Source organism: Centruroides vittatus, unplaced genomic scaffold (genome assembly GCF_030686945.1).
Source record: "Centruroides vittatus isolate TY-2023 unplaced genomic scaffold, ASM3068694v2 contig_393, whole genome shotgun sequence".
NCBI lineage: Eukaryota > Metazoa > Arthropoda > Arachnida > Scorpiones > Buthidae > Centruroides > Centruroides vittatus.
The window spans coordinates 1631775-1659651 of NW_027122209.1; the positions used below are offsets into that span (position 1 = coordinate 1631775).

The 27877-nt window shown below is 26.3% G+C and overlaps 2 protein-coding genes across 4 annotated transcripts in view; both read left to right on the plus strand.

Moving 5' to 3' along the window:
* Positions 1 to 27877, plus strand: part of LOC136976092 (S-adenosylmethionine synthase-like) — a 274541-nt gene that overhangs the window by 74749 nt on the left and 171915 nt on the right. The gene's annotated exons all lie outside the window — the stretch shown is intronic.
* Positions 1 to 27877, plus strand: part of LOC136976091 (glycerol-3-phosphate dehydrogenase [NAD(+)], cytoplasmic-like) — a 71553-nt gene that overhangs the window by 23003 nt on the left and 20673 nt on the right. For 2 of the 3 annotated variants that reach the window (XM_067271303.1, XM_067271304.1), the window contains exon 4: positions 107 to 1344. In XM_067271303.1, coding sequence (XP_067127404.1) covers positions 107 to 1222 — 1116 coding nt within the window. In that variant the 3' untranslated portion in view covers positions 1223 to 1344. Of the gene's footprint in view, positions 1 to 106; positions 1345 to 16940; positions 16993 to 17069; positions 17135 to 26477; positions 26547 to 27877 lie in introns of those variants that run through there. The other variant, XM_067271305.1, reaches the window with a different exon arrangement.

Consider the following 27877-nt stretch of genomic DNA (forward strand, 5'->3'; position numbering starts at 1 on the left):
TTATGATTCTGAAAGGGTTGATAATTATTTAATGATTTGTTTTTTAAAAATAAAGAATTCTCAATGTTAAGAATACTTAAAAATATTATTAATTTCTCAAATTAAGGACAAGAAAGCAAAAAGGATCTGCACTGGACTCAACAATGATGAAATGATGAATAACCAGAAACTGAATGTTGCTGTTATTGGTTCAGGCAGCTGGGGTTCTACTGTAGTTCGAATTATTGGTAAAAATGTATTGCAACATAGCTGTTTTCATGATATTGTGAAATTATATGTACACGAATCAATTGTAAATGGACGTAAATTATCCCACATTATCAATAATGATAGAGAAAATATAAAATATTTGCCTGGTTACAAATTTCCTGAAAATATTAGAGCAGTTCCTGATGTTATAGAAGCTGCAGTGGAATCTGATATTTTAGTATTTGTTGTTCCACATCAATACATTTATGAAACTTGTAAACCATTAATTGGAAAAGTTAAACCTCAAACTTTTGGTATTTCTCTTATAAAAGGAGTTTCTGTTAAGACTGATGGGACTCTTCAATTAATATCAGACTTAATTAAAGACATGCTTGGAATAAATATGTCTGTTTTAATGGGAGCCAATTTAGCAAAAGAAATTGCAGCTGAACAGATTTCAGAAACAACAGTTGGCTACACAAATGAAGAAAATGGAATATTGTTGAAAAAACTTTTTCATACAGAATATTTTCATATAACTTTGTGTAGTGATGTACCTACTGTAGAATTATGTGGCGCTCTTAAGAATATTGTTGCTTGTGGAGTTGGATTTGCTGACGGACTAAAATGTGGGGAAAATACAAAAGCTGCCGTAATTAGATTAGGTCTTCTTGAAATGATTAGATTTATTAAATATTTTTATCCATCATCCAAACTGTGTACCTTTTTAGAAAGTTGTGGAGTTGCAGATTTGGTTACTAGTTGTTACGGTGGAAGAAATAGAAAAGTTGCAGAAGCACTTGTTAATTCCGGTAAAACAATTGAGGAATTAGAAGAAGAATTGTTGCAGGGGCAGAAATTACAAGGTCCTCAAACAGCCGAAACTGTAATGACAGTTTTAAAGCATCAGGGATTAGAAAATCTATTTCCACTCTTTACAAAAATTCATAAAATATGTGCAGGTGAAAGTGAACCATATGAATTGATCAATACTGTACAGAAATATCCTCAAACAATGGCATATGCCATTTAATCTTGATGTTGCTGTAGGATTTATTATTTAAGTTTACATTTTATTAGTTAAGCTGATGTTTCATTTTTAATATTTATTATAAAAGGTTTTTTTTTAAATTCATACTAACAGCTTAATCTTGATTAATGACTTTCATTTTACATCTATCTATTTAACTTGATTAGATTACATTATTATTATTATTTTTTTTTTTGTTTGTCATCAGTAGATGCCAAAGCTTTATCATCAGTATATAAATCAATATTTAAAATTAATTTAAAATATTAATACTATATTTTCTAGGTTTTCATTCAATAATATATTTATTATTATTATTTTTTTAATACATACAGTATTTGATTTCTCAAATTTTGTTATAAAGTGTATTTAAGTAATTAACATTTTTTTTAATGAGATAAAATTGATCTTGTTATTGTCAATCGGAAAAATATTTTTGATAAAATCGAATCTCAAAACATTATTTTAAATAGGAAAAATAGTTATAACTAAATTTGAACAAAAAATTTAAAATGAAATAATGAAATGATTGTGAATAATTATATTTAATATAGTCTTGTACAGTACATTAAAAAATATTAATATATTGTTAATTAAAAGTATAATAACCCAAAGTAAAAATAACAACACTGGTGTATATAATTTGTACTTTTGCCAGATTTAATAGCATAATTTTATATTCTGTTCATTAAATTATCAACATAAAAATATATTTGAAGACCTGAGTAGATGATGTTATGTTACAAAATCAAAGCCTTGAGTGAATTGATGATTAAGTTTTTATTATGTAATTATTTTGGTTTAAATACAGTCTTCTAGTTAGGAATAAATTGTTGGGACTACAGTGACAAGCTTAAAAAGTTTTGTCAAAGAGTGAAAAGCTCATGTTTTTCTGTTTTTACCCAGCACTAAGCCTATTAGCTGCAGTGGAAGTGTATAATGTGTAACAGTAGTCTAAGTTTATGTGATGAAAGTGAAAGCATGTATTATATATACTGCATATGGGTACTGATAAGCTGAGGAACTTAGCCACCTCATAGCCTCCCACAGTTATAGCTGTATATTTATATTGCAGAGAATATTACGATGTCATTTAATTTCCGACATCTTTGATAGTGATATGTGAACATTACATCCTCATCCACTCATGCCTTCATTTATTCTATCGTGGATATATTTATTGTGAATCTTTTGATACATTTCAAGTGATCTGTTTTAGGATTATTTTATTGCTATAAAATTAACTTATTACTACTATTATTTTTATTGTTTATCATTCTTGGATTGTGTTCAGTATCAATCTCACAAGTGGGCCCAAGAGCCAAGAACTGTAAGACCAGTGTGAAGCTTTAAACAGTTTGGAGAAATTTTGACAATATGACAAGCTGCCAGAATGGTAGCTTTTTGTAAAGATCTATATAAATTTGAGTGGATGTCTATTGTCTTCAGCCTTTCATGTAACAAATGTAGGATAATAATCTGTGTGCTATTGGTATGGTATGGACTTTTTTCATTTTACACAGGCACTCTACTATATTATTATTATTTATTATTCAAATTAAAATCGGTATTTTTGAAGGGAAAACAAAATATATTTTATATGAAGTAAACATTAGTGATGATTTTATTATTAATATAAACAAATTACATTCTTGAATTTGTATGAAAACAACAAAGTAAATATTTTTTAATTGTTTTTATTTCCTCTATAGACTCTTATTTAACTTTAAAATTGTTAATGAATAAAAATTATTTTGTATTTTTGAAATAAATCTAAGCCTACTTACACTAAATAATTTCATTAATTATCAATAATATTAATGTGCAATTCAGGAACAGGAATATGTTTATTATTTTAAAAACATTTTACTTAATTTTACTTTTGAAAAGTCTATTTTAAACATTTATTTATAGAAATAAAATTTAATTTAAAATTTAATTAAAGCATATTTCTATAAATAAATGTTTAAAATAGACTTTTCAAAAGTAAAATTAAGTAAAATGTTTTTAAAATAATAAACATATTCCTGTTCCTGAATTGCACATTAATATTATTGATAATTAATGAAATTATTTAGTGTAAGTAGGCTTAGATTTATTTCAAAAATACAAAATAATTTTTATTCATTAACAATTTTAAAGTTAAATAAGAGTCTATAGAGGAAATAAAAACAATTAAAAAAATATTTACTTTGTTGTTTTTATACAAATTCAAGAATGTAATTTGTTTATATTAATAATAAAATCATCACTAATGTTTACTTCATATAAAATATATTTTGTTTTCCCTTCAAAAATACCGATTTTAATTTGAATAATAAATAATAATAATATAGTAGAGTGCCTGTGTAAAATGAAAAAAGTCCATATCATACCAATAGCACACAGATTATTATCCTACATTTGTTACATGAAAGGCTGAAGACAATAGACATCCACTCAAATTTATATAGATCTTTACAAAAAACTACCATTCTGGCAGCTTGTCATATATATATATAATATATAATATGTAAATAATTACATATGGAATAACATTTGAGTTGATGATAATATTTTATAATGAATAACAATAATTTCTTTTTTACTAAATATTTATTTAGTACAGGTATATCTCAGGTTATGTCGTTTTGAGTTAAGATGTTCTTGATTATATGTCATTTGTCAAAAACAATATATGGAAAAATAAAAATCAAGTTTAAGTCAAAATGACTTAAACTTGATTTTTCGACTTTACCTCTGTCCGTCACAAATATTGAGGTTGTAATATCACTAGAAAAGTGTTAAAAGCACATAAAATCATGTTACTGTACAATAAATAAGAATAAAAGTATATAAAATCATATTAAAATACTCAGAATCAGAATTGAAATATCAGAATCGGCTGTTGATGCTGACGATCCACAGCCATCTACGTGCGCAATGTAAATAAACAAATTGAATGTAAATATTGGTAAATTTAACATAAATTAGTTTTTTCTACTATCGCAAAATAATTTTAATAACTGTATTTGTTATTTAACCTTACAAAATCATTTTATTTTATAATGTCTTAGAGCAAACCACATTCACAAATACAGTCCACGATGTACTGTAAACACTGGCAAATTGTAAACATGTACTGTATATGTATTTGTAAATTTAGATTACTTTTTTTCCTGTACTATATTAAAAACTAAAATTTATTGGATGAATTAACTTAATTATTAATGAAACTTAAAATTTATTGTTTGTAAGCTTAAAATAGATTCTTATTAACCATATATTATTAAAAATGCATTTATAAATAAAATACAGACTGGAAATGGTTATTTGTAGTTTAGCCTAGTGACAAGTGAATTCGGAGACAAGTAAATTCGACTTAAGTCTCCTCTCCTGGAACCAATTACCGATGTAAGGTGAGGTATACCTGTAATTTGAATTATAATATGCAAAAATTTAAATCATTTATATATTTAGATTTGTTTAATTTACAGAAGTTAACATTTTGTAAACAGTTACAAGTTATTACTCTTTGGACTAATCTTGAAATATAAAACAAAAACTAACTTTTTAATATATGATTATTGAATAATTTTATATGAAACAATTATTTATATTTTAAACTTACTAATTTATATAAATTTATGAATTGCATAATATTAAAACTGTCATTTATTCTATTCTAATTATTCAATCTTTATCTCAGCAATAAATTATAATTGAATAACAAACATGTTCAGTTGCATTTATTGGCCATCTTTAGGTTCAAAACAAAGAAGAAAGCAAAGTAAGCAGTTATAAAGTAGAACAAATTTAGATATAAATTCATAAGAATTTATACCCATGACATTCTTTTTTATAACAATGTTATTCTGTACTTTGTACCTGAAGGTGACCAATAAATTGGACTGAAAATATTTGCTATTTAATTATAATTAATTAATTAAAGATTGCTGTGAATTCTAATATGAAGATTTATGTTTAATTTATTCTTTTATGATTTACTCAGCTCCATTAAAAACATATAAAAAGTAAAATTGTAGTAGATACAACTATATTAATGATACAATATTATAAATATCTCATAGTTCTAGCACAGTAAATAAAATATACCTGCAATAAAAATTTAGTGAATACAAAACAAAAAATATATTTTTTTTTGTTTGAATAATTAATTTTATTAAATGTATTTTTGCTGTGTCACTGCCAAATAGTGACTTATAATAAATTTCAAAAATAATTTACTATTTATCAATAAATAAATTTTAATGTATATTCAGTGTGAATTGTTACATTCAAATACATTCAAATGTAAAGTATATACAACTGTTTTAAAACAATACATAATATGATCCAAAAGACAGTTATATGGGATATATTTTAAGATCATTTTGTACAAGCAGACCCTAAGTTACAAATGCTTGACTTACTTTTATTACAATTATAATTATTAATCTATTATTAATGTTTATTATTATTATTATTGTGCTGTATTATTGTGTTTAATATGTTTTAGGGTATTTGGAATGTACATAAAAAGTTAGTTTATAGTATAGGTAATGTGACCAGATTGATGAGTGTCCCACATTCTACACTATCATAAAAAAGTCTCTTTATTTTCACAAAAATTAATGAATTACAAAAAACAGTCTCTTTTTTTTGTATCATAACAATAAATGACTATGTGAATAATAATCACAAATTATATTAGATAATATGATTATTTGTATATTTAAATATTTATTTATACTTTTCTCCACTACAAATTTTTTTTAAAGTTTTTCATTTTTTGAAATGTTGTTACAAAATTCTTCACAAGAAATGGAAAAATTGCACGTAACTTGCAATATTGCTTTCAAAGTTTCTAGGCCCAATTGTGCTTTTTCTGTAGTTCAGATCTTATTCATTTCCGAAAAAATTTGTTGAGTAACAACATTGGTGCCTGGCAAGTACAATGCAAATTCAATCATTTTTTAAAATATTCTTGAAAGGTATGCTGTTCATGTCAAAGTGATTAAATATTTGTCTAACTTTCATCAGTTGGTGTCTTTTGCTCATTCCAAGTGTTTATTTTTATACTATTCGTATATTTTTTTTTAATATGATATTTCATCAAAAAGTTTTGTTACTTATTAACATTGAATAAATCCATTTTATCAAAATTTTGAAATGTCAAAACTTTCTGTATAGTTTGTGAATTAAAATAGTTTAAGACTGATCCATTAAAACAATCAATGTCTTCAGAGTGGGATAAACGAAGGTCTAAATACTGGACACATTTTTGATAAAAATTGTTGACACTAAATTTAAATAAGCTGTTCTAGACCAATCATTTTTTTCCAAATTTCTTAATTAATTGTGTACAATCAGTGGTAGATATTCTTTCTTTTAATTTAAATTTTCTATTTCTGTAATAGCTTTGATAACAGTAATATTATCATCTTTAAGACTTGTCACAATATTATGGAATAATGCTACTTGATTATGCATGAAATACAACCAGCCTTCTGAGCTATCATCTTCAAAGAAATTTTACAAAACTCTTGAACAATTGTCAATAGATTAAAAAAATATGATTTTAAAGGAGAATATAGTTTAAAACTATATTCTCCTTTCTCTTTCAATCACAGACACCAATGCTAGCCATCTACTGTAGTTTTACCGTATCCCAACAACTGCATATATTCCACCTCTGCATTCTCACAAATGTCTTTTAATAATTCCACCCTTATAGTAAATATATGAAAATTACTATAAATTTTGATTATGATGCCCTCAATGTCAATAGGAAGTTGATCTGCTGTTGACTGAATAGTATTATGCACTATATGTGCGACATATCCTACACCAATAATTGGCTTCTGAAGATGGTCTTGTAGCTTATGATATACATTATTTATTCCTTTTCGTAGTAGCCCACCAAAATTTACATTTGCATTATCAGCACAGACTGCTAAAGTTTAGTCTCTAAATTATTTTTCTTTAATATTCCAATAATTGAATTAGAAATTACTTTTGGAATTTTCCCCTAGAAGTGATAAAAAATCTAAAAGTTTTATTTGTACACCTTGTTTATAATAAAAAAAATGAATTAATAATGGAAATAATTAGATTTCCTTATGGTTAGATGCATCTGTAAATGTTGTTACAAAATTAGTATCATTCAAAGTTTTCAAAACCTGATCCACTGCGTAGGGTGCAAATACATGTTTTATAATCGCTTCAGTTTTTGTTTGAGTACAAGTAAACTTTGGTTCAAATAATGTATGAATAGGTTTAGACATACAGTTCATCAAACAAAATGTTTGATTATGAATTATATGCAAAGTAAGTAAGTATTATATGCAAAGACTGCTTCAGCTATTACTAATTCTTTCTCTTTTGAACCAAATTCAACATTATGAAAATAAGTACTTAATTTTGTTGAGGATGCCAAAGTAAATAATGAATGTTTGTGTTTATATGACAAAACATGTCTTGTAATGTCATTTTTACCTTGAACCAATTGTGAAAAGTCACTGTTACACACCTCACAGTAAACATTGTTCTCAATTTTGTTCTTTCAAAAAAGGAAATTCATTTTGTAATTCTTCTGTAAATGTACACAGTTGTTTCTTTGACATGATATCTAAAATTAATTTTTTTTTTTTAAATTAAGATTTATATTTTAAGTAATATTAAAAAGTAATATGTAATTTCTTTAAAACCAGCAAACTTAAACACTAAAAACAATAAATGACGAAGTTAGGTTTTTAAAAGTGACAAGTAAAACTTAAGTAAGAGAGACTAGTGCCATCTAGTATCAAATAGCTAAAACAACGATTTTCTGTCACTACAAAAGAGTTGGAGAAGCATATTTCATTTTCTGTCCATTATGGGACATTTTTAAATGCAGGACATCTGGTCACTTTAAGTTTAGGCTATATTTTAAGACAAGCATTTGACTAAATGATCTTAAATACCAACAATTGTTCCAATTTATCTATGGATTTGATCTAAATACAATCTTAGAAATCAAACTTGTTTGTAACTTGGAAACTGCTTGTATCTGTGATCTCCTGTCAAAGATTGTAGCTGATTAATGATGCTTATCCAATGGTTACAGTTTTTTTCTCACATTTAGTCTTGAAGATTATTTTACAAATGCTTAAAATAGTTTGGAACAGCTGCATATTATTCATGACTTTTGGGCCATTGTGTATATTAAAATAGTTGTAAATAGTTTACTAATAATTCTCTAGAAAAAAATATTAGTTTCTAATTTTAAACAAATATTTGAAATATTCACTTAAAAGACTTGTTGTACTCTTGATGTATATTCTTGTTATGTTTAAATATAATTTTTTTTTTATTAAAAAAGAAAAATTACTTCTGTCAGTAGTTTCATTTATTATTTTCATGAATGTAATTGTTATACAGTATATAAAAATGTGATATTTTAAAGAATTATAGATCTAAAAACAATTTTTGTATGTATGTACTGTACATATATATTTAAAAGAATAAGCTATAGAATTTTTATTGTATTATTTATCATTTTTTAAATTAAAGTATAGATCTGATTTTATATGCTATTTAAATGTTTTAATATTTTCAATCATAATGAATATTAGATTTTAAACATTAAAACATGTTAAAATATTAAATGATGTTTTGAAATGTGATTTTTCAATATCATCATCTTCTTTTGTATGCCATATTAGATTCCTGACATCGAACACCTGGCGTAGGTTAGTAAGTAGTTAGTAATGCGTCGAGGTGTATCCCAGGGGAAGTTACATCCAGAGTGGTTTTCCGTTGCCTTCTCTGGGGTGCAATGTTACACGAGGGGAAATGCCTTTTGGGAGGTCTTGTAAGGGAAACTGGCCCCTATTCAGGTGTTACAAATGTGGAGAAAACTCCATGTGGCTAGCCCATCTGAGTGCGGCACAAACCCGCAACTGAACTCCCAGTGTTTAGCGACAGAACTGCTCGCCACTGGTGGGCCTTTCAATATCTTAGCAGATATTAATAATATATGTATATAATGCACAATATGATATTGTTAAAGAAGTGATTGGAATGCAATGGAGAAGCTTTTGATGAAATTTTTTGTAATAAAATTTAAATATAGTTATTAAAATCTTTACGAAGATATTGTACATTATTTAGGGTAGATGTACCAGTTTTGGCCAGTGTACCAGTTCTGGCCAGAAAACAAATTTAACTTAAAAATATAATCACCACATATTCAAATCTGTCCAATGAAACAAACTTTTATTGTTAACTGTTCACACAGTTAACAATAAAAGTTTGTTTCATTTGTGATTATATTTTTAAGTTAAATTCGTTTTCTGGCCAGAACTGGTACTACACTTTACGAAGATATTGTACATTATTTAAATATTAAACATGCATTTTTACTGTGATGTTAGAAATAATTGGTTTTGAATTTTATGAAATTAAAATTTTGTTGTATGCATTTATTTGTAATTTATATTCTTGTTAATTCTAATTCAAACTAGTTATGTAAAAGCTTTATAAAATTTCTGTATATATTTTTTACAAACTTATAGAAATTAATAAAACAAAAATTTTAATTTCTTGCATTTGAGTCTCGTGTTTTTTTATATTGAGTATTTCATAACATTCTTAAAGACCACTTTTTAATTTTAGAATATTATGAATATTTAAGGAAAGTTGGAAGATAAGGGAATTTTAAAAATTCTTGATGATGATAGAGATGTCTCTAGTATCATCATTTTTATTATAATTTTTCTTATAAACATATCACACAAAGATTTTTTTAAAAATTTATTCTGAACATGAGGCTTTTGATTATTTTTCTTTTTCTAACATGAATTTGTACTAATATATTAATAATAATAATTTTATAAAATCTTCATTCATAAATTTTTAAAATTCAGTAGAGCTCTGATTATCCATGGTAATGTGGATCAAGGGTATCTTGGATGGCATGGAATGTTTAGTACAAAGTGATTGATAAAATATAAGAATTATTATTATAAAATCAGTTATAAAGTATTTTTAATTGTAATCATCATCAAATCCTTTTTTTTTTTTAAAAAAGAAAAAAAAACATTGGTGTGACAAGTCATCTGAGTAAATTTGTTTGAAAATTTCTAGAAACCCTCTTAAAAAGGATGTATCATATGACCAGTGTTCATAAAATATACTTCTTGCATTTTTGTTGCAAAATGTTCTTTCATTCACCTCAGTTGATGATGTAGAACCTTTGTTAAAAGAATCTTGGTTAATTGGGATATTACTATAATATTGTTACAATTAGAAAATTATATTTTTAAGTTAAAAACTCAGAAAACGAACACACAAACTATAATTCCAAATTATGTCTGGAGACTATATATACTTAAGAAGCTTCTTTTTACTCAAATAATTTTAATTTCTTGTAAATCAATTAAAAATTTTATCTGTAGTATAAAAATTTCAGTTTTTGTACTTGGTATATTTGCAATTGTTTTGTTATGCACACAAAATTGTTGAATAGATGCTAAATGAAATCAAATGCAATTTGTACATACCAAAAAGTGTATTGAAGTGTATGGAATTATCTTTGAAAATCTCTTATAAACATTGTGCATCACTTGTTATTTCATCAATAAACAAACTGCATCTGCATTGGTAGTTATATATTATTCCTTGGAAGATAGACCACATTATTATTATGAAAGGCTTCTGTCTAGTAAATTAATTCAAAATCTTTGCTCGTTACTACATACTGGAGAAAATTAATTTTGTATTCAAAAATGTTCTATATTCTTATCATTCCATTTTTGGAACGACAACGAACCTGAGGAAGATTTTGGTTAAAGTTCGAAAATGTTAGTTCAGTGACTATATTCGTTTTGTACCGGAAATTTAAAGGTTGTGGAAGAGATAACCTTATATGTACCAATATTTATTAGTGAAAATTGTTTCAATAAACAAACTTTCAAACATTTGATTTTATGTTTTTCATTGATTCTCTCTCATCCTGTTCAAAACTATTTCTTTCATCTTAGGATTCAAATAACTGTAATATCTTAAGTATTAAGAATAGGACACATGTTTAAATGATATTTTTGATCAAAATGTCTCTAGGAATTTGCTACTTAACTGTGGGTAAAACTTTATAAATCATCCTGCATATTTTTAAGGATGAACTACTGTAATAACCCAGCTGAATTAATCATGACTTTCAACTGTCCATGACTGAAGATGACTCATTACCAGGTCAAAAATGTTAGATTTCTTTAAATTTCACTCACTGTTAAAGGATGCATTGATTAATTTAGCTGTATATATATATGTAAAATCTATACACACAGTTATAAAGTGACCCAAAAGTTGGATCCATGGAGAAATAATCAGATATTTAAATAAATGATATAGAAATTATAGCAAATGCTGGCTCAAAATGATGGCCTTTTGACTTCCAAACACTTTGAATATGCTGAATACATGATCTTGGAATCTTAACAAATGTAGGATATATTGCCTCTTTTAGTGCACTGATAGTTCTATACAGTTCTAGTAAAGGAATGCTATTAAATTCAGAGATAAGAAATATTAGCATTGAAAAATAAAATAGAAAAGAATTTTATATCAGGTATGGATCTAGACTTTTAGGCCACTTTGTACAGAGGCAAAGGTATCTTGTTTTTTGTTCAATACTTCATAATTTATTAGACTTTAAAAGTTACATGATATTTTCTTTATGAAAGAAACCATCAAAAATTGTTTTGTCACATATACAGTTAAACATTTTTTAAATATCAAATATTTGCATGATTCATTACAATTTTCATTCTAATATTCTGTAGTTATTTACTAGTAATTTAAATTCAATTAATATTAATTTACAGTGGGTGTGGGTACAAAGGAAGGTATACAGTTTTTATTATAGGAAAAACATATAAGAAAAAACATTCATTTTTATGCAAAACCATAATTAAGGAATACAAAATAAAAAAGATAAAAAAATAATAATGATAATGAACTCTGTGCCAAACATCTGTTTTTCTTAAGATTATGGTTTTGATTTAGCATAAATTTGCTTTTATTACAAACTGTATATGTACTGTACTTCTGCCTCCTCCTGTATTTTTGCATTTCAAATTTTCCTCACTTAAATTTAACTAAATTTAAATATCTAATTATTTTTTACATAAACCAAATACATACTATCTGATTTAGGTACTTTAAATTAAGCTTTTATCCATTAATAAACTTTCCTAGAACTTTGTGCAATTTAAATTCAATAGAGGAATGTTTTTAATGCTTCTCATTCATACTGTATATAAATTACTGCTAGTTTCATTTAAAAAACAACAGACATAGAATAAATTTATTCTTTTATAAAATAATAATTACTTAAGATAGAGAGATAAATAGTCACACTGTTGTTTAGTTCATAAATGAATAATTACATTAGAGAGTTGGTATTTTCCAATTCTCTAATGCTTGATGCATTAACAGCTTCTGAAAAATTACAAATGTCAAGTAATACTTAATATAATTTATCATTATATAATCAAATTGCAAAAAGTAAATAAATATTAATCAAAATTATTTTTGTAATATATCTTGTTTCAGATCAGAGTTATTTCAGTATTTTATTTTAAAATTTGTGAACTGATTTGTGAACTGATTTGCTGTCAAATTGTGTAATGTTAATATAAAAGAAAAGAGAATTAATCAAATATTGCTGGATTTTTTGTGGCTAATATATGACTATAAATTAATTTAGTTTGCTTTAGGTCAAGTTTATCTTTCTACACTTCTAAAATGATTAATTACATTAAAAATTAATTCTAATTATCAAAATATTTGGAGGATATCAATATTTCTTGCCTCTGGACAAAATTTCATAATATAAAATTTGGATTAAAAATAAAGAATGTTAATCTTTATGTTTATAACAGCTCAGAGAAGGATATATCTGTTAATATTTGTATGTTTTTGGATTCTAAATTTAAGGTTAAACTGATTTTGTATATTTTTTAAATTTTATAGTAATGTGTATTTATTTTTTCTTTTTAAATAAGACATGTTCTCTGAAAAATCTTAAAAATAAAATTTTATTGGTTTCATTTTATTTTTATTGTAATGAAAAACTCTTAAAAAAATATTCTGAAGATGATAGCTTGGAAATTTAAAGTTATTATAGGGCAGCAGTTGCCAACTGGTGATTTACAAGAAAATTTTTGTGGTCTGTGGAGAAATTTCGACATTGACGAAACCAAGGTTATGCAAAGTATTATGAAAGAAATGCAAAATGCTTGGTAGCTTTTTCTCACTCATTGAGATTTTTTATTCAAATCTAAAACCAAACACAAAATGACTGTTATAATAATTAATAAATGAATAAATAATGCGATTCCTTTGTGGAATTGCCGTGTTTTGTGGAAAAGAACCAAGAATCCATTCTTATTTCAAACAAGCAGCAACAAACTTTACACTATTTTGTTATAATTAAACAACTGTATTTCATATTAATAAAGTAATGGAAGTTTTATGATCATTATTCTATTGTTTAAAAAATATTCATGACAGTGGTCCATGGGATTCAAAATTGTGGCTTTAGTGGTCTGTAAGGTCAGAAAGGTTGTTAATCATTGTTGTAGAATATATAACAGAAGTTAATTTGTATTATTTGCATTTTAAGATATGTATTGTTTACAAAATGGTTGAAACAACAATTATTATTTATTAATGCAATTATTATTTTCTTTCTTAATGTGCAGAAATTTTAAATACTTGAAATGCAATATGAAAATTCATACATTTAAGTATCATATCTACTTCCTTTTAGTATATAAAAATGTTCTAATGTGAACGATAGTTAATTGATGCTTACTTATTCAATTAGTAATTTATTTCAAGATTATTATTCCATAATTAAAAAGCAAATTTACTAATAATTCAATAAAAAAAACTAGATTAATAGTTAATATTTGCTGCAGATTACAAAACAACAAAATATTTTACTCTTGAAATTGTACATCATATTTTTATTCACTATTGTTAAATATTTTTTAATAAGTGCACCTTAACCTTTCAGTTAACTTTGATATAAGAGAATTTTTAAAACCAAGCGTTAATTTTATATGGAAATTAACACAGTATATCTGCTGATTCAATAGAAACTATAGGGTTTAAACTTCTTTTTATAATCAATAGGTCCTTTGAACTAATAGATCTATTGGTCCAATATGATATTCATTTTAAATAAGATTTTAGACTTGATATCCATTAAGTCTCATTAGGTCTAAATTTCTATTTAAAACTAATATATCCTTTGAATTCTTATTAGAAGTAATAAATAAATCAATCTAATAACTAGTTCACGTATTGAATTCAATAAATAAATTGCCCATTTAACATCAATCACAATAACTGATTAATTTATAAAAATTTATTAAAAATAAAGAACTCTAACATTTCAAATAAAAAATTTTTAATTAATATTTTTTTAAAATAATACTAAGACTAAAACTATAGGTTATAAAAATAACATGTATAATAGACTATACTCTATATTATATTATCTTAATCAGTATTAATATTAAAAAACATGTAATTATAAATAAATAAATTCATTTAAATTTCATGAAAACATACCATTAGCAAACCAGTAGACTTCATTGGTTTAAATTAATTTGGCCATTCCATTAGAAACAAACAACATAATAAATATAGTTAATTACTTTCTTGAAGACCAAGAAGTAAAAAATTTCCATTAAACTCTAGTACTTTCAGGCTTTCCAGCCCATCTTTGATTATCAACACATTAAAGACAGAAAAAGCAACTCAGATCTTAACACTACATATTGCAAGCACATGCCATTCCATACTCCTTGCCAGTTCAATATATATATACTTCATATGTTTATGTATTATTTGAAATGATATTTTTTGATTTTTATTAATACAAAAGTTAATTTTACTGGAAGATACTCTAGGGAAATCTTAAACTACAAATTCTATAGGCAAAGAAATCTGAAAAGACAGGAAGAAATCTCAATAGGCATTAAGATTATTATTTGTTAAAATGATGATGATGACGACAATGACAATTATGATAATTCATCTCGTGTATAAAATCCTATATCAGTCTAAAAAACCTGAAATCATTGAACATGTTTCTCTTGGTAACTTAGATGTTGAGAATTGTTTATTATTGATGGATATGGATTTAGATCTTAGCTAGGATTAAGTATACTTTTTAAGTTGACTACTTTTTTAATTGGACAAATGACAAATGTAATAAGTTTATATACTGAGCATATAGCATCCAAAAATATAGTTGAATTATATTTACCATGATTAATGCTAAATATATACAGTATGTCAATATTATGTGTATATTAATAATAGCAAATTGCATCTATTAACATTAATTCTTTCAAGTTTAATTTTCCATTTTTTTTAATTCCCAATTTATGCTGACTATTGAAACAGTTTAGTGGTCTTAATGACAGTTAGAATTCAATGCTACATTTTTAATATACATTTATTAAATGCAAAAAATTCTTAATCAGAACACTTCTACTCTAGTAATTTAAACAATTTCTTTAATTCTGATATATCAAAAAACTTGAGATATTTAGGTTATCTTTTTCCTACTCATTTTTTTTTTCTTTCAAAAAGTATTGGCTATAATGATGATAGAATTATAATCTAATTAATCTGCTATAATAGTATTAGTTTATATGTACCAAAAATATAATAATATGTAGTTTCACTTGATATTAAGTTTGAAAAATATGAAATTTAACATTTTTCAGTTGAAAGTTTGGTTTTTTTCCCCAAGCATGACTTTTATCCAATGATAAGAGTCATACTTGAGTTTTGTGACTTTTCATAAATTATTTAAATTACAGTCTTAGAAATAACACACAACATCAGAATTCTTGGTTAATTTTTAATATACTGTATATAAAGTATGTTTAGATAATGTTTTGTGAAATAAGAATTAATAAATCATAGCATTTTCTACCCTTTCTAAAGAGCACTGTTAATCAGAAATTGCCTCTGGGAAATCAGGAATTTCCTGGTGTGCCATTTGCTCCATGGGCATATGTATATCCTGATCAGCATTAGACTGACAACAAATTTTGGCCTATATATATACATATGGGCCAAAATTTGTTGAGTCTAATACTGATCAGAATACCAAAAAAGAATGCTTTGATTTTTTTTTTAATCCAGAAAAAACCTACTGATTGAAAAAGATCATTCTTATTAATGTAATTAAATAGTAAATGTGATTAACTGTTTAAAAAGTTTTTAGATTGTATAACTAAATATTTTAAAAAATGTATATAATTTACCAATAGTTTTTGTTAGTAGTAATGAGATTTAAATTAATTCAATAAAATGCAAAAACAGATTGGATTCATTTGTTTTGCATTTATATGCATTATGCAGATAACATTTGTCTTCATAATACTAGAGTTTGCAATTAAATTTAAAAATATCTCTAATTTAGAAATATTTGTTAATAACATTAATATATTTTAATATTAAATTATTTTATACATTAATAATAATTATAATTTTTATTTTATATACAATTTATTGAGTTTAAGTGAATTGCAACATTGTTAATATGTTGCATATCACTTATTATAAGTTGAATAATTATTAAAGTTATATTATAAAGATTTAAAAATCATTAAGTTTAGTATTTTTGATAAATTGATTTCAATTTAGAATTCTTTATGTTTTAAAATAGCCATTGCATTTGGAGATACAAAATGAAAGCAAAATGCATAATGTTCCAAAAAGTAAGATAAAAATTCTTTTTATTGTATTTAGTTTACATATTATTTTCTTTTCTTAATTTATTTTTATTTTTTCATAGATTCTGAAACACATTTCAGAGTACAAGTAATTTCATCTCTGTTTGAAAATAAGACATTGCTTATGGTGAGTCACAACAAGATGTACTGTACAGGTAATCTTTGATTAATGAAGTAGATATGTTTCTTTGAGGTATGCATTAAGTAGACATGTGTTTATTGAACTCTTCGAACAGTGCCTACTTCTGATTTATTCTGGAACTACATCAAATCAAAAATTAAAGTGCATAGTACAAAACTTATCTTAATTGTTAAACTTCATTAAAACGAAGAAAATATTAACTGAAAGCATATTAACCAAGGATTACTTGTATTCAAAAAAATTGTTATTTTTTTTCTTTACTTATGAACAAGATCTGATAAGATTTATTAAATTAATATTATAGCTGTAGAAAAACTCTCAATGCATATTTTAATTTACTTCTTGAAATTATGAATTGGTTACAAAACTTGGCATAGTTGTTATCATAACACAAAAATAGTTTATTTGAAGATACAATGTTATTATATAAGAAATACTTTCAATTAAGTTTCAAAATTAAAATTTATTATACATTATATATGATATTGTTATAAAATATTGTAATCATTGCACTTTGACAATCTTCAGGTTACAAAGTGTAATCTAATTAAAAATGTTATTTAAAAATATCATTAAAGTTTTTTAAGAAAGTACGGTGAACCCCTGTACATTGTGGGAGGGATATGTTCTGTGTTATAGACAGTGATGCACCCAAAGTGGAGCCAAGGGATCTGGCACACTTCCAAAGAAAAAGGAAAGTAAACACTAAAATCTTTCCCAAAAATCTTTTCTTAATTAAATTTTTTTTTATACTGTGTTATGTTTTCTATATCTATACTATTTATGAACTACTAGTGGTCACATAAGGTGGGAATTTTATTGAATTCACATTAAAAAATTTTTTAATCCATTTAACTTGGCTCTTTTAAGATTAAATCCCGAGTGTGCTACTGGTTAAAGGAAACCACATTATATGAACCACATGCATTGTGTGAACTGTGAGTGTGACATAACAATAAAATAGCCAAAAAGTTATACAAGTTAATATTCATAAAGTGTTTCTAACATATTATAGAGGAAAGTTTTATATAAGGGTCCACTGTAATTTTTATAGTTACTTTCATATTATAATAGAAATAGCATAAATTTTTACAAGTATATAAGATTTAGAAATATATTATAAAATTTGTTTCTATGATTTTATTCTTAAAAAAAAATTTGATGAATCAAACTTTATATACCTTAAAATAAATGACCAATTAAATTGTTTCTGAAAGCAAATTAGTATACAGTATTAATTAATTTTTGGGCTGCAATTTGAAAAAATTGTAGACATAAATTTCCACTGTAGTTTGTCCATTTGTCTGTCCTTACTCTTCAGAACAAAGTTAGATAGATGAAAGACAAGATTAGGTATGGAAACCTTAGGGACAGCTGGCCACGATTAACTATATACGAACTTCTGATGCAAATTTTTGAATTGAAATAACATGACTTCCAGAAATCATGTTATTTCAATTCAAAAATTTTTCCCGAAAAGTGTTAGATAGATGACCGGCAGGACTTTAAAGGAAAAGTATGATGTACAGGGGCAAGCCACTACTAATTTGAGGTGAAGAGCATATATTTTAAATTAAATAAAATTAAAAATATGATTGTCACAATGCCAGGCTGCAATTTTTAATGTAACAATAAATAATTGCTTGTTAGAATTTTTTTCTTTTTGTTATCTGTAGGTGACAGTTTTACTTGTTTTATGCAATGTTATTAAAATAACTTTGATAAGAATGTTTCAAAAGTTAAATAATAATTTATACATAACTATTTAAAATATAGGTAAGGTTTGTTATTTAAATGTTACTTGTGAACAAAGATTGTTTTGATAAGTTGCTTATAATTTTGGTAAATTTATTTATCAAACTCATCAGAAGCTCTGTTATATTGTATTAGTTTGAGGCAAGCATCAAAAGTTCAGTACTTGTTATTATCACTTGCTTAGCACTTATCACTAGTACTTGCTATTATTCTTTTTTTAAATTTTTGATGAACTGGAAACAGATTATTCATAACTTTCAATCTGTTGCATTTTCAATATTTATTTCTGAATTATTATTAAAATAATTACAATATTCAATTATATGAGCACTAAGGTGGCTTTTCTTTTTCGCTAGACTTATTATACCATCAATAAAAAGGACAAGCTTTAGAAAAACTTTTTATTTCTTTGAGTATGCATTTCGGACAATTATGTCTCTTTTCAACTCTTGTTACAACTATATAGGGAAAATTACATACAGGTTAGCATAATGTATACAAGTTAGCATAAATTTATTGTAATGTTACAAAATTGAAAAAGATCATTAAGAAACTTACATGGATTATGAGAAATGCAGGAGTTGTGACATTAGATAAAATATGGATGGCAATTATTGATTAACAGGTATAAGTTAAAATAATGATTAAATTGGAAATTATTTACAAAAGGGAAAACAAACAACATTGGTATAACCTTAGAACCAGAAATATTTCCTTGTTTGAATTACAAGATAAACCCACATAATAATAATAATAATAATACATATTCTTTTGGAGTTATACATTGGACTCACACAGATCTCGAGCAACTCCAAAGGAAAACAAGAACTACACTTACTAAGCATAAACAACATCATCCTAAATCTGCCACAGAAAGATTAACCCTTCCACGTAAAGATGGCGGACGTGGCCTGATTGACATAGTTAACCTTCACTACAAACAAATACAGTCACTGCGAGAGTTTTTCTACAAAAAACAAGAAACATCACAATTACATAAAGCAGTAACTCTAGCAGACTCAAATAACACACCATTAAACTTACACTCACATCATATGGACACAACGCAACATATAAAAAGCACAGACACCATTAAGCAATCGTGGGCTCGAAAGGCACTCCATGGCAGGCATCCTTATGATCTGGCCCAGGATTTTGTTGACAAAACTGTGTCAAACAGCTGGTTAGCTCGGGGATGCCTCTTTGGGGAGATGGAAGGATTCATGATCGCCATACAGGATCAGGTCATAAATACTAAAAACTACAGAAAACACATACTCAAAGATACAACACTCACAAATGACACATGCAGAAAATGTCATGTCATGCCAGAAACTATACAACACATCACTTCTGGTTGCAAGCTCTTGGCACAGACAGATTATCTACACAGACATAATCAAGTAGCAAATATAATACACCAAGAGCTTGTAAAGAAACACAAATTAGCAGACATCCACGAGCCATACTACAAATACATTCCACAGACAGTATTGGAAAACAACACGCACAAAATGTACTACGACAGAGCCATAATCACAGATAAAACAATTTACCACAACAGACCAGACATCACACTCATTGACAAACACAATAAAATCACATACATTATAGACATATCCATTCCAAACACTCACAATATACAAAACGCATGCACCGAAAAAATTAGCAAGTACACAGAACTCGCCCAGGAAATAAGGCATCTGTGGAGGATGGATAGGGTGCATATTGTACCTGTTGTTCTCTCCTCTACAGGTGTCATACCACACACACTACACAAAAGCCTGGGCACATTAGAATTGAATAGAAACACATACATCACACTATAGAAAGCCACTATATTGAATACATGTCATATTGTGAGAAAATTCTTGAATACAGACACACACACTGATACATTTCTTTAATTTCTGTTTTGTTACTATGCCTTGACTTTGGTTCGGCATAGTACACAGCCACCGGTGTTAACCGAGTATATCTCACTTAACCCAACATAATAATAAATGGGACCAAAAAAAAAAACGTAATTTACAAACTCAGTTGCAACTGCACTATTCCCAAATCTTATATAAGGTGAAACTGGCAGAAATCTGAAGACCTGGTTAAAGAATACATATCCGCAATTAAATATAATAATTGTAACTCAGCTGTTGTTGTTCATTGTAACAACAAATGTTGCTAAATCATAAAGGAAACTGTAAAAATTGTCAAAAAAGAATTACATATGCAAAAAAGGAGGTGGTATGAACATCTTGAGATACTTAAAAACAAAGACAGTGTGATGAATAATAATAATGGTCAAAAACTACATGAAACTTGGTATCCATACTTGATCAAGAGAAGCCGAGAAGGGGGTGGCAGTAGTGGTTAAATAATGTGTTAAAGTATGGCAGGTACTCGTTAACTCTGTGCATTGTTTCCAAACAGTACCCAGCAGGGTGCTCATATGTCTCACTTCCACTTCCTCCTTCACTCTTCTACATTTCCCTAACCCCTCAAAAACTCCCTTTTTTTCGACCCTCCCTCTCTTAAGACCATTCCACCCACTATCTCCCTTACCTCAAGACAATGCCTTTTGATGCATCCCGTTAACTCTCCCACTTACAATTTGTGGACTATCCAATCGTGTAAAACTCTACTGTAAATTAAAACATTTTCTTATGTCCCTTTTATTTTAACGGTGCACTACCTTCACTTCATCATACTGGTCGTTCCAAAGGGTTTTTCTATTGTTCTTACCGTAATCAAGGTCACAGTTTCTCAAATTTTATAATTTTAACTCAGCACTGTGTCATGTATACTGAGGTGCTTTTCCGATACTATGTACCATGCCGTTATGTTTGCAGTAAGTTCAAAACTTTTTACATCTATGTTGCTTGTTTTCCCTTTTGTAAATCATTTCCAATTTAATCATTATTTTAGCTTATACCTGTTAATCAATAATCACCATCCATATTTTATCTAATGTCACAACTCCTGCATTTTTCATAATCCATGTAAGTTTCCTAATGATCTTTTACAATTTTGTAACATTACAATAAATTTATGCTAACTTGTATACATTATGCTAACCTGTATGTAATTTTCCCTATATAGTTGTAACAAAAGAGTTGAAAAGGGACATAATTGTCCGAAATGCATACTCAAAGAAATAAAAAGTTTTTCTAAGGCTTGTCCTTTTTATTGTAGGTATAATAAGTCCAACGGAAAAGAAAAGCCACCTTAGCGCTCGTATAATTGAACACAAGACTAGACAAGAAGCGTATCACATAATTACAGTATGTTGCATGCTGTAAAAGTGGTATTTTTAAATTAAAATTTAATGAAAGATTTTAAGGCTCAAATTTAAAATATAAATTTTATTAAAAACTGCTTTAATTGTTCAATAACTTGTGCTTTTATTCTTATGCTTTGCTGATGTACTAGAACTTAATATCATTAGACTACTGAATTTCTTCATTTTCCAGTAAACATGTACAAATAAATGACTTTACAAATGTTTTCTGAATCAATTTGATTCCAGCTTCAGGTTGAACAAGTTTGTTTATTAATTGGAATGCATCAAATGGAATGTACATAGAACATAAATTTAAATTTGAACCAGATTGTATAAGACATGCACTGAGCTCAAATTATGTCAATCGTGGCAGTGTTCTGCAACTAGTGTGCCATCACATGGTGAAAGGTGTGACGTAAACTTTTACATATTCTGTTAATTTCAAGTTTTATTTATATATTTTTATCACAGTTGTTGCGTTTCTTATGCGTGTATTTCATTCTCTGCCACAGCACTGATGGAATAAGATGATGTTTATTTATTCTTTATTACAATCCATGCATTTTTATGTATTTTAAGAAAATATATGTAAAATAAATTTGCTCACAGGTGTTGTTTATTTAATAATAATAATAATAATAATAATAATAATAGGTTAGTAGCATTACGTAATTTTATTAATAGTATCGTATGATATGTTTTTGAGGGGATTAACATTTTGGTTTGCTGTGTTGAGTCATGGTTTTTCTACTTGCATACCGCAAGTAGAAAAGGTGCGGAACACTGATCTAGGGTATAATGATGTATCATACCATGCTGTGGATAGCTGTATCTCATCCCTCAAGTTGATGCAGTTGGAGTTATGACTAGATTTGAATATTTAAATGGATTCTGAGAGTCTGATGTGGTTCCATTTTGTTGAGGATTGATGAGCTGACCATGATTTAACTTAGCCTTTATATGATCTATATAATCTTTGTAAAGTCATTTATTTACATGTTTACTGGAAACTGAATAGGTTCAGTAGTCTAATCATATGCTTTTCTGAATGCTCTGAAATATTTTTGTGCTGAATGTTCTGAACACTTTCAGAAATGTTTATTTTGGCAATAGAAATAAAATTTTTGATTATAAAAATTTGCTATATCAGATGAGATAGAGAATCCACTAAATATTTTTTTAATACACAGATTCTAGGAATACCAGGTTGTTCAATAAGTTTTGTCGTTCAATAAGAGATGGCGCTATTAGGTTTGTTGTTTTATTACTCTAAAAATAGTACTACTTTTTTATAAACACGTGTGAAGTTTCATGTAGATCTGTCAACTCATTTCTATATTTGCAGCTGTTCAAAGTTGACGTGTCAGTGTATTTTTTTACAATGGAAAAAATTGAATATTGTGCAGTGATAAAGTTCTTATTTTTGGAAGGTGTAGCACCAAAACAAATTCATGAACGATTGGTAAAAGTGTATAAGGACTCTTCACCTTCAATTAGAACAGTAGAAAGATGGGTTGCTGAATTTAAACGTGGCCGTACAAGTCTTGAAGACGATCCACGTGAAGGACGTCCGAAAAGTGCATCAACACCAGAAATCGTAGCAAAAATACAGCATATGGTTTTGGAAGATCGTCGATTAACTGAGAGAGATTTAGTAGAAGCCCTAGGGATCTCATTAGGCAGTGTGAGCAATATTTTGGCTGATGTTTTGGGTTACAGAAAGCTGTGTGCACAATGGGTGCCGCATTCGCTAACTATGGAGCAAAAACACATTCGAATGCAACTTTCTCAGCAACATTTGGAGCGTTTTAGAAAAAATAAAAAGGATTTTGTGCATTGTTTCATTACTATGGATGAGACTTGGGTCTACCATCATGATCCTGAATCAAAACAAGAGGCTAAGGAGTGGTGTGAACCCGGTACTTCGGCTCCGAAGCGAGTTAGGGTCCAGAAATCGGCCAAGAAGGTGTTAGCATCAGTTTTTTGGGATGCAAAAGGAATTTTGTTCGTGGATTATCTCCAAACTGGTAAAACAATAAACTCAGACTATTATTGTAATCTTTTGGACCAGCTGGATGTAAAAATTCGTGAGAAAAGACCTGGTTTACAGAAGAAAAAAATCATTTTTCATCAAGATAACGCACCCTCTCATACAGCTCAAAAAAACCATCGCGAAAATCAGCGAATTAAAATACGAATTGTTGCAACATCCTCCCTATTCGCCAGATTTAGCTCCCTCTGACTTCTGGCTGTTCTCACATCTTAAAAAATTCATGCGTGGGAAACGATTTTCATCGAACAAAGAGGTAATAGCAGCCGTGGAAGCGTATTTCGACTGTCTTCTGGATTCTCACTTCAGGGATGGAATCCATAAATTAGAAGATCACTGGAACAAGTGTATTGAAGTTCAGGGAAATTATATTGAATAATAAAATGTATTTCAAACCATAAAATTGTGTTTTTTTTATCGAACGACAAAACTTATTGAACAACCTGGTATATCTAAGATTTCTGTACCAGTAGTTCCCAACCAGTGGGTTACCATAAAAAAAATACCAAAATATAGGTTTTATTTAAAGAAGAGAACAAAACAATGTATTTAGAAAAGAATGAATTTAAGTAACTTTAATATTAAAAACAAAATAGTAAAAAAGACAACACAAAAGTAAATATGTATTGTAACAAGAATGATTTGATAAAATGTTCAGTAACAAAAATTAAACAGCTCAAAATAAATCAGATATGTCATTGTAATATAATATAAATTCAGATAGAAAACAGTTGAAAGTGCTAATACTAAAATAAATGCTAATAAAGGAATAATTATAATAATAACAAATTATAGTCATTATTTTAAAAGAAAAATTATAATAAGAAAGAATGTTTCAGGCTCACCTTAATTTTGATAATTTTTCATGGAATACTTATTCACTTTCTGCAGAACACAGTTTGGGAAACATTGCTTTAATGAAACATTTCATTTAACCTTTAATTTCATTAGTTAACTTTTAGTTAAATTTCACTTAATCTTTCATTTAATAAAACAGGTATTTCTTGGCTTCTTGTAAACTTTAGTGTTTGTTTACTAAACAATTTATCTTGATATTTAATGTTTTATATTTATTTCAGTAATGTTTTTATTTAGCATCCATATAGCATAAATATGATCTCATAAATAACTAGTATTATTAAAGATTATTTTTTGTATATAAGTAGTATTTAACAAGATTTTGCTTACTTTATTATAAGTTTTTCAGCTTAATACTATTTCTGTTTTTTTTAAGTACTCATATACTTATTTTTATATTAAATATATTAATCTCTTTAGTATAAAAGTTAAATTTCAACAGCAAAAGAAAGCAACATTCTCTGTAATAAATTGTAAATCTGCTCAGTATTAATGGAATCAAGTACATAAATAAAATTTGTATATTTAATTATGATAAGAGACTCTTCAATATCTTAATTTTTTAATTATTCAACTTTATTGAATTTTTATCTTTATAATTTATTTATAATCTCATTTCATCATATTGATAATGATTAAACTTATTTTTTTATTTTGAAACACTTAGTTTAATTTAGTTTAAGTGAAACATTTAGTTTAATAAAATAAGAGAGCTGACTTTTATTATCTTTTAAAAATAATCAATAACTAAAATGTATTTTTTATTTTATTATGTTATAAAAAATTATTTGAAAAATTAAATTTAGATAGAATTTCAATTATCAAAATTAATCAATTAATTTAAATTAATATTCATTCTTTGACTAGAATGTATATTTAGATAGAATTTATAATACTAACAAACATTAGAAATAGCTTAAGTTTTTATAGCATGCACAGATATAAATAACTTGTAAAGATATTAAAAATAATCATAATACCTTTACGTCTCTCAGTAAAAATTTGGCATGTACAGTACATATATAATTTACATTTAAATTAAAAATTAATTTTTAATTAAGAAATGATTAGAAAAATACAAAAATAAAATAAAATTTGTTTTTCAAAATAATTATTGAATTATTTAGAGTCAAAATTACTGAGTTGTATTCCTTTTGGCTTATGTTATTTATTTCTTCGCAATGAAATAAAATACTGTATTTTTAATTGATAAAACAAATAAGAAATATAAAACAAAAAATAGTAAATTTACACATACAGTATATGTTTTATATGTTTCAAAATGAATTTATATATTTCATTTTACTTCCCATTTTAATTCTCTTTTAGTTCAGTAAATAAATTTGTATCATTAAAGAATCTTTATTTATTAAAATTTCATTTTGTAGAGACATCGTATGATAAATGATATTCTGAAAGAAGAACTATCAACTGTTGTTCATGCTTTAGCTATTGAGGTAATTAAGACCTAATATTTATGTTTATTGTTAATTATTTTAATAATAATAAATTTAAAAACAAAGTTAATTTTTTATTTATTTAAGAGTACAGTATTTACTTTTTTATATAATAAATTTAAAAAATTGATCAGTATTTAAAACTCATAAATAATGTTATAAATTTACAATTTTAAATCTCATAATGACAATGATCAAATGATATAACATTAAAAATGCGTAACATTCTCAATGTGTTTTATATTATTTGGTTCTTTTCCTTAATAAATTGAGCTTATGAGTTCTTACTCATATCACTTTCAATATGTTGTGCATTGCCCTGCCTAATTTTTGATTAAGTATTTAACAATTGTAATTTAATGTTAGTCAAATGGAAGAATTTCAGTTTCATGATTTTTATCAATTTTAAAAAATTTTGTGATTTTTTTAGTTACTGTTCAAATTGAGTTTATCTGGTCTATCACTTTTACTATGATTTACATATGGTCACTGTAGCTTTGACTTTACTTTTTATAAGCATGTGCTGTGTTTCTATTTTTTGGGTTTTAATAGAATAGATTTACTTCATATTCATTTATTTTTTACCCTGTGAGCACTAAGAGAATCTTTTTCTACATCCATTGTGACTTCAGCCAGGTTCATAATGGATAGCCAGATGGTGAGATATGAGGCCCAATCATATCCATGACACACTGTCCTTGAAAAATTCCTGGGGAGTTACTTGTTTGGATTCAATCTTTGGTTTCCCAGAGTAGTAAGCTGATGCCTTAACTGCCTTGTCCATCTAGAGATCACATATTCATATTTAACATTGGTATATATATATATATATATATCATTTGTCATGAGAAAGCTGACAAAAAAATTTTAATTTCTACCAAAATAAATGATTTTCCTATCAATTTGTCAATAATAAGTAAATTTCAGTAAAACTAGTATAATAATTGTCAAAAGTTTATTTTCATCAGAAAAATGAGTATTAATTTTTATAAAAAAGATAGACTTGCTGAATTGATTTTATAGCCTTATTTAAGATAAAAAGTGTATCAAAAGGAAAAAAAATGATAATATATAAAAACTATTTTATTAAATAAAAGTTATTATATGATAGTTTGATTGTGTTCCTGTTTAAATATTTCTAAAAATATCAAAATCTTACTTGTCTTGTTTTAATTATTTGATAACTATGATATAAAAATTTTCTTTAATCCAATATACAGTTTTCTTAATTAAAATTAAACCAATAATTATTTTATTAACTAGTTAAGTCTTAATCAGAATGTAGCAATTAAGAATGTAAGTTGAACTACAATACACTTTTTTAAACTTAA